Source organism: Onthophagus taurus, chromosome 3, assembly GCF_036711975.1.
Source record: "Onthophagus taurus isolate NC chromosome 3, IU_Otau_3.0, whole genome shotgun sequence".
Classification (NCBI taxonomy): domain Eukaryota; kingdom Metazoa; phylum Arthropoda; class Insecta; order Coleoptera; family Scarabaeidae; genus Onthophagus; species Onthophagus taurus.
Genome location: NC_091968.1, coordinates 6350769 through 6369162, shown reverse-complemented (window position 1 = coordinate 6369162; position 18394 = coordinate 6350769). Strand labels below are relative to the sequence as shown.

At 28.4% G+C, this 18394-nt stretch overlaps 3 protein-coding genes across 3 annotated transcripts in view; 1 reads left to right on the top strand and 2 right to left on the bottom strand.

The window, feature by feature from the left end:
* LOC111420662 (Sarcoplasmic calcium-binding protein 2) overlaps window positions 1-18394 on the bottom strand; it is a 73443-nt gene that overhangs the window by 13943 nt on the left and 41106 nt on the right. Inside the window, exon 3 of the mRNA XM_071195429.1 lies at window positions 179-231. Coding sequence (XP_071051530.1) covers window positions 179-230 — 52 coding nt within the window. The 5' untranslated portion in view covers window position 231. The remainder of the gene's footprint in view (window positions 1-178; window positions 232-18394) is intronic.
* On the bottom strand, window positions 5356-6759 carry LOC111420666 (leucine carboxyl methyltransferase 1). The gene is made up of 2 exons (XM_023053710.2): window positions 6605-6759; window positions 5356-6506 (listed from the first exon to the last, which is right to left on the bottom strand). Exons 1-2 carry the CDS (start codon window positions 6630-6632, stop codon window positions 5569-5571), a joined length of 966 nt encoding a protein of 321 aa, XP_022909478.1. The 5' UTR covers window positions 6633-6759; the 3' UTR covers window positions 5356-5568.
* Window positions 7789-9875, top strand: LOC111414323 (uncharacterized). Its single transcript, XM_071194990.1, has 7 exons — window positions 7789-7859; window positions 8306-8459; window positions 8540-8668; window positions 8724-8927; window positions 8994-9327; window positions 9388-9548; window positions 9599-9875. The coding sequence occupies exons 1-5, from the start codon at window positions 7789-7791 to the stop codon at window positions 9291-9293; spliced, it is 858 nt and encodes a 285-aa protein (XP_071051091.1). The 3' UTR covers window positions 9294-9327; window positions 9388-9548; window positions 9599-9875.

Genomic DNA, 18394 nt, shown 5'->3' with positions numbered 1-18394 from the left:
AAGAAAAGTTGTTTGTTTTCAAAATATGAAAATATTCTTAAAATTATCATCACACCAAACAGAACTTACTTACCCATCATTAAAATAAAATTCAAATATTTTTAGTTCATTATACCTCTTGTAACATCTATCCTGGGACAACTGTATATTATGTAAACAAGAACAAAAAAAAGCTTACCAAAGAACACATTGAAAACGTATAATTGCTTCTTTTTACGGAAATCGGCCATTCTAAAATAAATAAAAATAAATCGTTATTGTAACTAAATATTTATTTATAATAAATTATTTTAAAATTTTAAAGTAAACTTCATTAATTTTAATGCAAATTCATAGATAGCGCTAGTGTTTAGACAACGAAGTAAACATTAGTGACAGCTCGTTGATTTACAACCGTTAAATTCATTACAGGTACCCGCATTATCGGCATTGTATTCCCCAAATTTATAGCCTAAATTTAATTTCACGCCCTGATAAATCCAGCTTCTAAAAGCTCTAAATAGTACCCTAATAATGGTTAATTAATCACTTTGTTGTTGTCATGCTATTTCATTTCTAACTATGTTATGAGCCAAAATAGATTTTTAAATAATAATTGTAATATATATTAATATATTGAATTTCCCCAAATAAAGATTTATTATTTTTTTCTTTCAGAATTGACTAAAGAATTTGATGAAAATTTGACACTACGTTATGAATTTTGATGTGAAAATTTTGTAACTTCAAAAGGAATTTTCATCAACAAATAAGTGTTATCAAGCTCCAAATTATTGTTAAACTAACTAAAGAGTACCTTAATTATAACATTTAAGTGGTTTCACGTCTTTTAATATCAAATTTAAAAAATTAATTTATAATTATGTCAAATTTAAAAAGTGAGGTAGGAATTTCAATTCTAAACCTTATTTAACTCTCAATCTCTATTTAAATGCGATTACGAATTATAAACTTATAACTAATTACAATAAGTAACTATTATTAGTGATGGAACGGATAGTGATTTTGCGAAAACCCGGATATTCGGCCGGTTATCCGGCCATCATGGCTATAATTTCTGGTGCATTTCTGAAGTGAAATTCGAAAAATTGTGGATTATTTCAAAAATTTATTACTCAAGAACTAAAGGTGATTTTTCAAAACGGCTTTTTGCATTAAAAAGAGGATACTTTAATTAATAATTGGTGATATTTCCACAAGGATCCTTCAAGAAATTAATTTTATAGCGAATTTTGAAAATTATCGATGAAAATTGCAACATCGAAAATTTTATGAAAACTTCAAATATTGTTTTCTCAAAAACTGAAAGTTATTTTTCAAAACGTGTTGGTTCATTGAAAAGAGGACACTCTTATTAACACTTTGGGAAAATTTCATACTCATATTCCAAGAACTGGATTTTATACGAATTTTTAAAACTTAATCGACGAAAATTGCAGAATTCGAAAAAATTGTCGATTATTTCAAAAATTTATTTCTCAAGAACTGAAAGTGATTTTTCAAAAAGGCTTTTTACATTAAAAAGAGGATACTTTAATTAATAATCGAAAGTGATAACAGCGACGTTCTGTTAATAATGAATGTGATGATGAATTACAAGTGAAGAGAAGAAAATTGGACGAAACTGCAACAGGAGATTTCATACAGGATGTATCTGAATGACGTGCCCAAACTTCAGGGGGTGATTCTTTAGGCAATTTTAAGGGTACTTTGATATATGAACTATGGGCGACTTGGACTCCCCTAAGGACCTACACCCTTCCAAAAATGGCGGGAAATTTTGGTTTAATTTTTTTTTCTCAAAAACCATAAACGCTAGCAAAACGAAATTAGGGGAATATGTTTAACTCATAGTAGGGCACGTTTTCATCCTATTTGTACTTTCAACCCTCTTTACATTTTTGCTAAAATTTTTGTATGCAGATGGTAAATACATTAAAAAAATTTTTACATAGGTAGATGAAAGTATCCTAAAACTTTTTTGTCTCTCTAAATTTTTTCCAAAAACGACTAATTTTTGAGAAAAAAAATAATAAAGCAAACACTGCCCGTTAAACAACGGGGTTGTCCATCAAAAGTTGGAATGAATTTTTAATGAAAAAATCTTAGTAGGCTTTGCAATCTTTGTCAGGAATATTTTTGACGTTTAAATGTCAGTGTTTTTCATACTATTATTATGGTTTTTCAAATTAATTTTTGAATAAAGTTCTACCGCATTTAGGCTCGTTCACTCGACGTTTCAACAGTTTAAATAAAAGTATATAAAAGTATATATCTTGGTAGGTTGATACCTACTATATACTATATTCCATACATAATGGGCACCTGTATATATGTATATAATAATATATATAAATATACCGAACACATTCAAATTTCGCGGTTTATTTAAGTTACTTCTATTCATCGAGATACATATAATTTACATAATTTAAATATAGTATATCTCGATGCTTCTATTACAATCCCCTTGACGGTGTTGCATTTAATTTGGTCGGTAAAATAGTGCGGAGGAGTAATGTTTCTATATAAATATTTTCTATGGTGATAGGAAACTAAAAAATAACAACGTTCATTTTTTTTATAAATTTGTCACGATAACAAAAAAATTAAAACATGATTAGTAGTCATGTCAACTTTTGTAATTTTTGGAAGGTGAATTGCGAATTTTTGAAGCACCGCTACAAATACTCCCCTCTCCAAAAGATACAAAGACCACTCAAAATTAGTAGCAACAAGGATATGAATACAAATGTAATTTCAGTTTAAACACAGAAACGAACTCGCTAATGTTTTTTGTAACTGTTAATAATTTGCGATGAATTATTGTTACTGAAAGAAGAATTATTAATTGTTGATAAAGAATTATTAAAAATTGACGAAGAATTGTTAATTGCAGAGTAAGAATTGTCAGTCAAAAATGCCGGTATAAGGCGGTCTATATTGACTATCAATTATTTGTTATTTTTATTAATGACATAATTAGATAAAGATTTGAAATTTTGTAATTTAAAAAAAACTAATTCAGAAGTCGGTAAATCTTTGTGAATGAAAGGTTTCGACACTAAATGAAATTTTCTTGGAATAGATTTAAGCTTAAGAAAAGTTTCCCTCAAACTTGTTAGTAAGGGTGTTGTCCTTCTGCTATGTTGAGAGGTTATGAAGAATTCCTGGTAAGCGTATTGGCTGTCCATAGACTAGTTCAGCGGGGGAACAACCGAGATCTTCCTTTAAACAGGATCTTAAACCCAGTAAAATTACAGGAAGATTGTTGTTCCACCTATAGCTGCATCGTTTGGCGGTGATGGCATTTTTGAAGGTCCTGTGGAACCTTTCCAAAATGCCGTTGCTCTGGGGATGATAAGAAGAGCAACTTATTGAATTGCCGAAAGACAGGGGATTCGAATTGTTGACCTCTATCATGCGAGATGGTATGCGGCACATTACAAGGATCCTTCAAGAAATGAATTTTATAGCGAATTTTGAAAATTATCGATGAAAACTGTAACATCGAAAAGTTTTTCAAAACTTCAAATATTGTGTTCTCAAAAACTAAAAGTTATTTTTCAAAACGGGTTGGTGCATTAGAAAGAGGGTACTCTTATTAACAGTTTAGGAAATTTTCATACTCATATTCCAAGAAATCGATTTTATACGAATTATTAAAGTTTAATCGGCGGAAATTGCAAAATTCGAAAAAATTGTCGATTATTTCAAAAATTTATTTCTCAAGAACTAAAAGTGATTTTAAAAAACGGCTTGTTGCATTAAAAAGAGGATACTTTAATTAATAATTGGTGATATTTCCACAAAGATCCTTCAAGAAATAAATTTTATAGCGAATTTTGAAAGTTATTGATGTAAATTGCAACATTGAAAATTCTATCAAAACTTCAAATATTGTTTTCTCAAAAGCTAAAAGTTATTTTTCAAAACGGGTTGGTTCATTGGAAAGAGGACACTTTTATTAACACTTTAGGAAATTTTCATACTCATATTCCAAGAAATGGATTTTATACGAATTTTTAAAGCTTAATCGGCGAAAATTGCAAAATTTGAGAAAATAGCCGATCATTTCAAAAATGTATTACTCAAGAACTAAAAGTGATTTTTCAAAACGGCTTGTTGCATTAGTGAGAGGATACTTTAATTAATAATTGGTGATATTTCCACAAGGATCCTTCAAGAAATGAATTTTATAGCCAGTTTTGAAAATTATCGATTAAAATTGCAACATTGAAAATGTTATCAAAACTTGAAATATTGTTTTCTCAAAAATTAAAAGTTATTTTTCAAAATGTGTTGGTTCATTGAAAAGAGGACACTCTTATTAACACTTTGGGAAAATTGCATACTCATATTTTAAGAACTGGATTTTATACCAATTTTTAAAACTTAATCGGTGAAAATTGCAAAATTCGAAAAAATAGTCGTTCATTTCAAAAATTTATTTCTCAAGAACTGAAAGTGATTTCTCAAAACGGCTTATTGCATTAAAAAGAGGATACTTTAATTAATAATTGGTGATATTTCCACAAGGATCCTTCAAGAAATGAAATTTATAGCGAATTTTGAAAATCACCCATGAAAATTGCAACATCTAAAATTTGATCAAAACCTCAAATATTGTTTTCTCAAAAACTAAAAGTTATTTTTCTAAACGTGTTGGTTCGTTGGAAAGAGGACACTTTAATTAATATTTTAGGAAATTGTCATACTCATATTTCAAGAAATGGATTTTCTACGAATTTTAAAAACATAATCGGCGAAAATTAAAATTTTCGATCATTTTAAAAATTTATTACTCAAAAACTAAAATCGATTTTTCAAAACGGCTTGTTCTATTAAAAAGAGGATATTTTAATTAATAGTTGGTGATATTTCCACAAGGATCCTTCAATAAATTAATTTTATAGCGATTTTTGAAAATTATCGATGAAAATTGCAACATCGGAAATTTTATCAAAACTTCAAATATTGTTTTCTCAAAAACTAAAAGTTATTTTTCAAAACGTGTTGGTTCATTGAAAAGAGGACACTCTTATTAACACGTTGGGAAATTTTTATACTCATATTCCAAGAACTGGATTTTATATGAATTTTTAAAACTTAATCGGCGAAAATTGCAAAATTCGAAAAAAATTTTGGCTTTTTGCAAAAACAACGACAGTTCTGTTAGTAATAAATGTGATGATGAATTAAGAAATTTAATATATTGTATTGGGATTGTTACAATGAGGTTGCTGATGATATATTGGGGGTTGAACTTTATTATTATCTGCAGTGTCCAACACCTAATATAATCTCAATTAATTGTATATAGGCTAATATCACATAATAAAAGTAATAACTCTCTTATTATTTAATATCTTTTATTAACTCAAGAGCTATACATTTTCCTTTGCCTTTAAGTTAATTATTTTATGTAATTATTAAATATCGAAGTATTTATTTTAAATACATGTAGTTGTTTTTTATACAAAAAATATTTATATCCATATTATGCGAGTAAAACGTTGAAAACGAAAAATGGGGAACACAAAATGTCTGAAAAAGTCTTATTTCATCTTAATCCAAGTCACAATCGGAGAATTGATTACCAACCCAACCTATGCACACACAATAATGTTGAAAAAGTTGTACAAGCAATTCCTGTTCGTCTAAAAATTCTAATTTTTCAATCCTTTCTCTTTCATCGTTTGGTATCGATTTATAAATTTCGACCATATCCCACGATTTCGAGCCGGTCCAATTATTTTCTTCGAATCTTTGTCTCTGCGTTTCTAAGCTTTTACAGGATGAAATCCCCGCGAGAGTACAACCCCTAGCTCGCATATTTTCCAACATAACATGTCCAAAAGTATCATTCATGTTACACATTTCATAAACAACAAATAAAGCTGATGGAAATTTCGTTTGAATCCATGTTAAAAGTCGATTAACACAATCATTTTCGATATAAACCAATACACACTCAGAAATGAACAAAGTTGGATGTGAAAAATTAATTTCAGCTTGATGAAGTTTATTTTCAAGTTCTCCAATGTTTCTTAAATCAACGCCGATGCAATGATACGGACCTGCATGTAAATCGGTTGGGCTTAATTTAACTTCTTGATCTTTTTCATGTATCCTCTGAAGTAACTGTTTATTTCTTTTTATAAAATAACATTTCCTAGAGGTTACGCTTGGAAAATCAATTTCAACAAAACTACTTAATCGAACCTCTTGATCTTTTAACCTCCAATAAAGGGTATCAAATCCAGCCCCCAAATTTATAATTTGAGCTTTATCTCCAGCTCGTTCTAAAAATTTATGAATAAACCTTTCAACACCTTTAACACGGGCATAATAACCCCGATTAATTTCCGGAGCCCTTCTATGCGAAGTTTTAATAAATTGTGTCACATATCTATCTTCCCAATACCCCAATTGAACCGCTCCACGTTTACATTCACTAGCATCATCATTTGTGGCAATTACGGCCTCATCGTCCATTTGAAGTTCTATTTTGACAGGAGAAAGAAAAGAGAAAAGTGAGGTTAGGTAACTGTCAGGTTACCGACGAAAAGTATTTTAGAGGTATTAAAAGAGTTGTACTCACCCAACGAGGGTTGTCGTACGTTCAACATGAATACGAAGAGATTTTTATGTTTGTTTAAGTAGTTTTAAATCATTTTTGAGTGTATTTTGAGAGATTACGAGAACTCCCGTATCCCCGTTTGTGAGGTTAAAACGGCGCATGCGCTGGATTCTATTTTCTGTGTGTTGGTGTTGGCGCGAAATTTAATTTTGAATTTTATGTAGGTGGAAAATTTAATTTATACGAAGTAAATTTATTTAATAAAAGTAAAGATTATTTTTTTATCATATACAGTCAGTCCCAAAAGTCATCGTACACCAACGGTTTTTGCATAATATCCAAAATGAGGTCGTAAAAAAAGTATTTTTTTATTACCATACACATAATTATTTATTTTTAACAGATTTATAAACAGAAAACACTGCAATTTAACAAAATAACTTAATAGTTCTTCAAAATTCTTCCATTGGAATGTCACAAAAGTGATCGTACAGATCCAAAAGTTGTAATTAAAGACGCAGCCAAGCTGGTACTACACTGAGAAAAATGATATGGAAAATTGAACTAAATCAATTTAGTTGTTAGACAAATAGTCATTTATGCTAGAAAATTTATTCATTTACCTAACGTAATTTAGCTGACATATACAATTCTAATTAGTCAAATTTATGATAGTTAATTTATCTATTTACTGAGGTGATATAACTAATTTTTAGAAAAAGAAACTACATCGTGGAAACTAGTTGACAAGTCTAGTTGTTGAGTAGTTTAGTTACCTAAAGTATTTGGTATTTTTGTTTATTTTGTTCTAGTCTGAATTTCTATATACATTTAACAATGAAATATTTTACCTAAATGGACAAATGTACTATTATTAAATACTTTATTTAAATGTATTTTAGTCGTTTTGTCTACCTGTTTTCACCGTTACATCGATCGTTTATAGAAAATATTTCTTAATACAAAAATTGCTTTTTCATCATCGAAAACGATCGATAAAGCATCTGTTTTTGAGGATTCGCAACCAACTTACAGTTACAAACTTTCTTCCTTATTACAGTTACAAACCTGTAAGACTGTACTCTTGTTTTGTTAGAGGGAAGTCCACTAATATTAATACGTTTTGTGGTACTCTCAGTCGTCACAAGTCGTCATTAACGTGTTCAGGTATTCGGAGTGTTTTTACGATTTGGTAAGAAATAGAAATGGATGTGCAAGTTCATGATACTGTAACTACTTTGTTACAGCAGTGGGAATTACACGTATTAATTTCAAGGCAAGTATTTAACTGTGTTTTCAATTGTATTGTTATATACAGTAGAGCGTCGATAATCCGGATTAATTGTGACCGTACCCTGTCCGTATTATCAAAATGACCGAATTTTCGAAAAGAACCAAAAATAATCCACTTTTGTGGTTAAATAATTGATAAATAGATAAGTAATTAATATTAACTTATTATAATTTCATTATATCATTATAAATTTCACAGAACGTGGGAAATCCCCGCGTTATATGGGAGAAAACACGTATTATACAGAGACATGAAATTGCATAGTATGAAAACGCGTTATAAGAGTACCGTGTTAAATGGGGAATCACTGTACTTTGTTTTTTGTATGTACAATCAGAAAAAGAGAAATAAATTTTTTTTTTCATCGGTATTGAATCTGGATTATCGATGGTAGACATGTTACTTGTAGTTGTATAAGTGTTTTAAAGGCAGCTCTGTGTATGGTATGTGTTATGTTACAGCATCATATCCGACGTCCTTGCAGAACTTACTACCAACGATATTGATCATTTAATTCCTGCAGAACAATTCGGTCTACGAATTAAATTTAGAAAAAAACTTTTTGTGTGGAAACAACTCAACGTAAGTTGACAGCTATAATCTATAAGTGCCATCATTATGCCACAATCTATAAGTTTATTTTCTTTAAATGCTTTTTATAGGGATTAACAACACCCCTGGCAAGTACAATTACTGCATCGAATTCATCATCATCAACAGTAAATAATTGGATAAATACTAATATAATAGATACAGATGAAAATGGTAATCCTGAAAATCAACCGATCTTTGTAAGTTGTTTTATATTCCAGTTTATTTCCTAAATCATAGATGTATTTATTTTAGAAGTTAGAAAATCTCTTATTAAAATCGGTTAGTTGTCAGTTAATTTTATCAAAATATAAAGTTAGTGGATTAAGTTCGAAAAATCGAAATATCCTTACCACGAAAATCGTGGAGGATTGGTTAGCCAGTGACACATCTGTAGATCGCCAATTGTGCCAAAATGTCGTAAAGGAAATAAAAAACCTATTCCCATTAGAATTGGAGGTACGTTTCCAAATTAAAACTACCAGTACATGATTTTTTATGTTTTTAATTTCATGTGCCTTTCAGGTAACGTATTTGGGTACCAAAAAACAACGGGGAAAACTAATAGAAAAATATTATTCCCTTCGAAAGAAGTATAAGCATTCGCTTTCTATCGGACAGAAAAGAAAAACGGGAAACGTTACTTATACCTCTAACGAAGCAGATACTGATGAAGAGACGTTTGACATAAATACATTTAGCGATTATGAATGGTTAAAAAACAACTACTCCCCAAACGATATAGTGTTTGAAAAGTGGATAAGCACGTTTAATGTTCGACAAAAAGACGTTCATGACAAATCAATAGATGTTTTTACAAAATAGTCTATTTTAAAAACAAAACATTGCTGTAGCACTGGTAAGTTGTTTCTTAGTTGTAGCAAAATGTATAAAATCATTAAAATAACTTAATTTTCAGATTGAATTAGATTTTGAAAACTTGCATCCAAAACGAAACACACTATTATTTTCCGTGGGCGATATTTGATACCTTTATAAAAAATATATACCATAGAGATATAAAAGATAAAAAATCTCGCACACTTTTCAATTTATTACTGTCATCTAACTTAAATGAAGGTTTGTTTTGTATTTTTTGGTTTGTTTTCTTATTTATATAGACATTTTAGATTCAAAAAATTACCTCTTAATTATAAATCTGAATGCCATACTTATTCCTGCTATAATTAAAACTGGACAAGACATTTACAGACCAACAATACTAGATGGCCAAGAAAGTTTCGCCTATTATTTAAAGGTATATTTAAAATTAATTTCTTATAATTATAATTTCTTTTATAGTTTGTGTTCTTGATAATATATGTATTCTTTATAGTTTAAGAAAATTAATTGTTGATATTTAGTGTAATTACTACAATATACTTGAAAATATATTTGTTATATATATGTATACTTGTTTTTTTTTATAGATATATCTTGATAAAGTATCTAGTGATACGGATATGAATAATAAACATTAATAGACATTTTAAACACAAAAAATGATCAAAAGATTTACAATATTTTGATAAACGAACTATCGCCAATATTAAATTCAACTATTTGCAGTAGTTAATATAATAACTACTGCAGTTAATATAATATTATTATATAATACATCAAAACAATATTGTAATAACGCCTACCAACAATGGGATATTTTGACTACAAATCGTCGATATTACAGTGAAAAATTTAGGTACGACGTCTATATTTAAGTAATAAAGCTATCTACTACCATTAATAATAAAATAATATTAATAGTAAAAACATCTATTAATATTATATAATGAAACTAATTTTATTAGGTATTTATAAGATACATTTTTCGATCATTTATCTATCTTAAATTATCGAAATAGAATTAGTTTATATAACTAGTAGTAGTAGTTAGCTAATTTTTGACTATACATTCTAGATAATATGACTAAATTTTAGGTAGTTTTCCCACATTATTTTTCTCAGTGTAGTACTTGGTTGGTCCTCCGTTCGCTTTAAGTACAGCTTTTAGTCTTTTCGGCATAGATTGAACAAGTTTTTCAGTGTATGATGCCGGAATTTTATCCCACTCTACTTGTAATGCAGCTTTTAGGGATTCCTTGCTACTAATGTTGTGCATTCTAATAGATTTTTCAAAGTAATCCCACACGTGCTCTATGGGGTTAATATCCAGTGATTGTGGAGGAAAATGTAGCTGCTTGGGCACATTATATAAAAGCCATTCGCGAACTTGGTCTTGTTGGAAAATCCAATTACTTCCAAGACACAATTGTATAGCATTTTGCTTTAAATTAGGCTTTAAAATATTTAAATATTGCCACTTATTCATTATATTTTCAATAAAGACTAAACTACCGACTCCTGAAGCAGCCATGGATCCCCATACCATAACGGATCCACCGCCATGTTTCACTGTTGGTAGGAGATTTTTTAAATCTAGGACTGTACCGGCCTTCCTCCAAATTTTACCCCTACCATCGCATCCAATTTTGATTCATCTGTAAAAATGACCCTTTTCCAAAAGTCCATATCTTTATTTTTATACATTTTTGCAAATTCGATTCGTTTCTTTTTGTTAACATCGCTAATGTAAGGTTTCTTTCGTGGTACTCGTCCGTTATACCCGGCACCACGCAAAACCCTTCGCACAGTTTCTGCACTTACGGTTTTATTAAATTTGTTTTGGACGTTTGCCGCTATTTTTGGGGCACTTATCCGAGGATTTGCGTTGACTTCTTGCCTAATGCTTCGTTCTTCTCGGGGAGTCAACAATTTTGGACGGCCAGTGCGCGGAGCATTTTCAATATTTCCGGTATCCACAAACCTTTTAATTATATACTGAATTGTAGAAGCACTTTTATTAAGTGTTTTAGCGATTTCACGTATAGATTGACCTTCATTATGTAATTTTATAACAATTTTTCTCACTTCTACACTTGTTTCCGTTCTCTGGGGAGCCATGACACTTTTTTGACAAACGGAGAGCAACGATTACTAGATGTAGGGCAGGTTAGACTAGCTGCACGGGAAATCCCACGTAATTGACAAAGAGACGGGGAAACCCCTGTCGGTTTTCAGATGTACGATTACTTTTGTGAGATTGCTATGGAACGATTTTGAAGAATTATTAAGTTATTTTGTTAAATTGCAGTGTTTTCTGTTTATAAATCTGTTAAAAATAAATAATTACATGTATGGTAATAAAAAAATTCTTTTATTTACGATCACGTTTTGGAAATCATGCAAAAACCATTTGTGTACGATGACTTTTGGGACTGACTGTAGGTATAATTAGGATGAGTTGAAAATTGAAGTGAGAAAATTTTTTTTAATAATAAGAAACAGGTTAAATTTTTTTTGGTTCTTGGAAAATTGTTATCGTACTTAAACGAATTTTTAGTTATCACATACATTTTTTGCAATTATTAAGATTAAATGAACTCGCTGTTTCAATTTTTAAAACTTCAACAATTTTCATTTTTGCTCAAATTAGAAACATTTTGATTTGATCACCTATCATTTTTATTTATATTTTTGGAACAATATCGTATTTTTTATTAAAATCTATACTCTTTTTAGTATAAGTTATGAAATTTTCGTGATTCCAGTTCCACATCTTAAGTAATTATGAATTTTTAAACCCCAGAAAGCATCGTTTTTGGTGACTTAAGATATTATTTGATTTCATCACCCTGAACATTTCTATTTAAATTTTTAAAACAATATCATATTCGTTATCAAAAGCTTTTAGTACTTTTTAGTACAACTCCTAAAAATTTTGTGATTCCACTTCGCAGTTTAAAAAAGGTATAGGTTTCTATAATCTAAAAAATCTTAATTTTTGCATATTTTACAATCTTTTTGATTTGATCATCTAGAACATTTTTATTTATATTTTTGAAACAATATCGTATCTTTTATTGAAATGTACATTCTTTTTAGTAGAACTTATGAAATGTTTGTGATTCTAGTTCCACATCTTAAATAGTTATGAATTTTTAAACTTCAGAAAGTATCCTTTTTGGTGATTTAAGACATTTGATTAGATCACATAAAGCAGTAATACAGTAATAATATACAGTAATACATTAAGCTAGAAAAACTAAATTTGGTATACGTTATGAGTGTATCGAAGGTATTAATTGGTAGCAAATTGAGACAAATTGATTCATTTCAAAGGGTTAATTAAGGGTGATGGTCCCCTAAATTTTGACAGATTTTTTTAACCTTTTGGTGGATTTACTACATTATTACCTCATTTCATGTGGCATTTAATTCTAAAACTTTTTTTACTCTTATTATTTTTTAAAAAACATTGTCGTTTTCATAAAAAACTCAAATAACTAAAGACACGTATTTCGTTAATGCTACTTATAATGATTGAAAATTCAGTAGTCGGAGTAGTCGGCTGTGAAATTGTACGTCAAACTTGACAAATAGGTTATAAAACATTGTTGTCAAATAATTTTATATTGACGTACAATTTCATAGCCGACTACTGAATTTTAGCTTATTTTAAGTAACATTACGAAATAAGTGTCTTTAGTTATTTAAGTTTTTTATGAAAACGAGAAAGTTTTTTAAAAAATAATAAGAGTAAGAAAAGTTTTAGAATTAAATTCCACATGAAATGAAGTAGTAATGTATTACATCCGTCAAAAGGTTAAAAAGATCTGTCAAAATTTAGGGTACCGTCACCCTTCATCAACCCTTTGAAATGCCTCAATTGAGTTCAATTTGCTACCAATTAATACCCTTGGTACACTCATAACGTATACCAAGTTTGGTTTTTCTAGCTTAATTTATTACGAAGATATTGAACTTTTAAAAATTTAAGAGCCAATTTTGAAGGCCTATAACTCCTCAGGTGTACAACTTAGTATAGAGGTAAGTTACTTTCAATCATCTTAATTTATTGTCCTCTACATGTCCCTGCTCTGTGTCGGTTCTTATGTGAATCACCCTGTATATTTTAATAACCTCAAAAGTGTTCATTTTTGCTTATTTTAAAAACTTTTTGATTTGATCATCTAGAACATTTTTATTTATATTTTTGAAACAATATCGTATTTTTTATTGAAATCTACACTCTTTTCAGTATAAGTTATGAAATTTTGGTGATTCCAGTTCCATATCCTAAATAGTTATGAATTATTAATTCGAAAATTTATTTCTCAAAAACTAAAAGTGATTTTTCAAAACGGCTTTTTGCATTAAAAAGAGGATACTTTAATTAATAATTGGTGATATTTCCACAAGGATCCTTCAATAAATGAGTATTATAGCGAATTTTTAAAATTAAAGATGAAAATTGCAACATCGAAAATTTTATCAAAAGCTTCAAATATTGTTTTTTCAAAAACTAAAAGTTATTTTTCAAAACGTGTTGGTTCATTGGAAACAGGACACTTTAATTAATATTTTAGGAAATTTTCATACTTATATTTCAAGAAATGGATTTTCTACGAATTTTTAAAACATAATCGGCGAAAATTAAAATTTACGATCATTTAAAAAATTTATTACTCAAAAACTAAAATCGATTTTTCAAAACGGCTTTTTGCATTAAAAAGAGGATATTTTAATTAATAGTTGGTGATATTTTCACAAGGATCCTTCAAGAAATTAATTTTATAGCGATTTTTGAAAATTATCGATGAAAATTGCAACATCGGAAATTTTATCAAAACTTTAAATATTGTTTTCTCAAAAATTAAAAATTATTTTTCTGTACATATTTTTAGTACAACTCCTAAAAATTTTGTGATTCCACTTCGCTGTTTAAAGAAGTTATAGGTTTCTATAACCACAAAAATCTTAATTTTTGCATATTTTACAATCTTTTTGATTTGATCATCTAGAACATTTTTATTTATATTTTTGAAACAATATCGTATCTTTTATTGAAATGTACATTCTTTTTAGTAGAACTTATGAAATGTTTGTGATTCTTTCACATCTTAACTAGTTATGAATTTTTAAACTTCAGAAAGCATCCTTTTTGATGATTTAAGACATTTGATTAGATCACCTAGCAAATTTTTATTTATATTTTTGTAACAATATCGTATTTTTTATTGAAATCTACACTCTTTTTAGTATAGGTTATGAAATTTTGACGATTCCAATTCCACATCCTAAGTAGTTATGAATTATTAATTCGAAAATTTATTTCTCAAAAACTAAAAGTGATTTTTCAAAACGGCTTTTTGCATTAAAAAGAAGATACTTTAATTAATAATTGGTGATATTTCCACAAGGATCCTTCAAGAAATGAATTTTATAGCCAATTTTGAAAATTATCGATTAAAATTGCAACATTGAAAATGTTATCAAAACTTCAAATATTGTTTTCTCAAAAACTAAAAGTTATTTTTCAGAATGTGTTGGTTCATTGAAAAGAGGACACTCTTATTAACACTTTGGGAAAATTTCATACTCTTATTCCAAGAATTGAATTTTATACGAATTTTTAAAATAACTTAATCGGTGAAAATTGCAAAATTCGAAAAAATAGCCGTTCATTTCAAAAATTTATTTCTCAAGAACTGAAAGTGATTTTTCAAAACGGCTTATTGCATTAAAAAGAGGATACTTTAATTAATAATTGGTGATATTTCCACAAGGATCCTTCAAGAAATGAATTTTATAGCCAATTTTGAAAGTTACCCATGAAAATTTTCATTTTTGCTCAAATTAGAAACTTTTTGATTTAATCACCTAGAAAGAAACAATATCGTATCTTTTTCGAAATTTACACTCTTTTTAGTAGGGTAAACGCACCAGTGTTTGACCTGTTAAGGATTTTTTAATGTCAGTGTTTGACCAAGCCATATTATTTTTTTTGTAGATCCCTCTGCCTTTGTATATAATGATCAAAATATGATCAAATACACATCTGATTCATTTAAAGTTACTTACCCTACATATAAAATATAACATCATGAAGTAATATTTTTTAAAAATTAAAAAGGAAAACAGTATTTCGCATTTAGTGTTTGACCACTTTGATTACATTACTTGACCAATAATATCTAGTCTTTGACCTTAAAACCGTCAATGTTTGACCGATTCTTAATATAATATTCATTTTCATTTTTCATACTATTTTGTTCACAAAAAAATGTTAACATTTTTTGACTCTTTAAGAACATTTTTTAAAACAGGTGTTTTCCAACTCTGTTTTTGTAACAGGAAAACCCCTATTTGTTGAATGAAACAACCATTCAACCAGCAGTTTTTCATCATCAGAATTTAAAAATGCTGGTGGGCCCATTTTGCTCTGCACTGGTGTTTTTCCTTTTTCTTTATAAATAAGATTTTACTTTGGAACGTTAAACATCTTGGCTGCTATTTCATAAGATAAACCCCTACTTCTTACATCGAGAGTCTTTTCATTATTTTTAAACTTAGGTTTTGTTATCATATTGGTACTGAAAAAATGTTAATCTGATTCATATATGCTAAATTTTCCATTTTTTGATAATTGACCACTATAAGAGTCAGCGTTTGAGCAACCTTTCATCCTTTTAATTCTACACTGACTCATTACTGCTTAAGTGCGGTAAACTACTTTTATTGTTATAAAAAAGGTTTAAAAAAATAGAAAAGAATCAAACATTTACACTTATATTTATATTTATAAAATTTAAAATCGGTTTAAAAACTCAGTTTTGAGTGTATGTGTCCTATAAATGACCAAAAGAGGAACCAGTAATTGACCGCATATTTAAACTGATTGTATCTCACTTTTAAAGTATAAAAGTTTTGGTCAAATACTAAACAACTTAAACGGGAAGATATAAGTTTTAAAAACAGGTATTACACATTTTTTCATTTTATTAATCAATTATAAATCCTTGTGAGATTATAAAACAACCAATTCGTCTAATATTTGACCGTTTGGTCATACACTAATTTTTAATTAAATTTAGAACTACCAGTCATTGACCGGCTATATTTCAACAAATAATTAAATAAAGCGGTATTTTTTTAATATAATCAATAGAAAACATTATTAGATCACTGGCAAACAAAAAAAAACATCATACATGCACAAACGGCTGAATAGTACTACCCTGTTTGGACGAATTTCTAAATATAAAAATTACGCTGTTTAGCACGATGCGAATAGGCTGGCAGTTAGCGCGAAATTAAACAACAAAAACTTAAGAACGGTATGGTCGTGGACTTTTTGTGTACTAGGGGGTGGAGAGGAGACTGGTGGCTATTTAGGGATATATTTACATTTTTTTAGATATTCCTTGGATCCTTATTTTTCACATCGTTTTACAAAAACGGTCAAACACTGACCAATGGTCAATTACTGGCGTTTTACCGTATAAGTTATAAAATTTTCGTGATTCCAGTTCCACATCCTAAGTAGTTATGAATTATTAAATCCTAGAGAACATCCTTTTTGGTGACTTCAGATATTATTTGGTTTTATCACCCAGAACATTTTCATTTTAATTTATAAAACAATATCGTATTCGTTATTAAAATCTACACTCTTTTTAGTACAACTCCTAAAAATATTGTGATTCCACCTTGTTATTTAAAAAAGTTATAGATTTTTATAACCTTAAAAACCTTCATTTTTGCTCAATTTAGAAGCTTTGTTAATTTGATCATCTAGAACATTTTTATTTATATTTTTGAAACAATATCGTATTTTTTATTGAAATCTACACTCTTTTTAGTATAAGTTATGAAATTTTGGTGATTCCAGTTCCACATCTTCAGTAGTTATGAATTATTAAATCCTAGAGAGCATTCTTTTTGGTGACTTAAGATATTATTTGATATGATCACCCAGAACATTTTCATTTCAATTTTTGAAACAATATCGTATTTTTTATTAAAATCTACAATCTTTTTAGTACAAATCCTAAAAATTTTGTGATCCCACCTCGTTATTTAAAGAAGATATATATTTTTATAACCTCAAAAGTATTCATTTTTGCTCATTTTAGAAACTTTTTGATTTGATCACCTAGAACATTTTTATTTATATTTTTGAAACAATATCGTATTTTTTATTGAAATCTACACTCTTTTTAGTATAAGTTATGAAATTTTGGTGATTCCAGTTCCACATCCTAAGTAGTTATCAATTTTTAAACCTCAGAAAGTATTCTTTTTGGCGACTTAAGATATTATTTGATTTGATCACCCAGAACATTTTCATTTCAATGCTTGAAACAATATCTTATTTTTTATTAAAATCTACACTCTTTTTAGTACAATTCCTAAAAATTTTGTGATTCTACAACGTTATTTAAAGAAGATATATATTTTTATAACCCCAAAAGTATTCATTTTTGCTCATTTTAGAAACTTTTCGATTTGATCACCTAGAACATTTTTATTTATATTTTTGAAGCAATATCGTATCTTTTATCGAAATCTACACACTTTTTAATATAAGTTATGAAATTTTGGTGATTCCAGTTCCACATCCTAAGTAGTTATCAATTTTTAAACCTCAGAAAGCATTCTTTTTGGCGGCTTAAGATATTATTTGATTTGATCACCCAGAACATTTTCGTTTCAATACTTGAAACAATATCTTATTTTTTATTAAAATCTACACTCTTTTTAGTACAATTCCTAAAAATTTTGTGATTCTACATCGTTATTTAAAGAAGATATATATTTTTATAACCTCAAAAGTATTCATTTTTGCTCATTTTAGAAACTTTTTGATTTGATCACCTAGAACATTTTTATTTATATTTTTGAAACAATATCGTATCTTTTATCGAAATCTACACACTTTTTAGTATAAGTTATGAAATTTTGGTGATTCCAGTTCCACATCCTAAATAGTTATCAATTTTTAAACCTCAGAAAGCATCCTTTTTGGTGACTTAAGATATTATTTGATTTGCTTACCCACAACATTTTTATTTAAATTTTTGAAA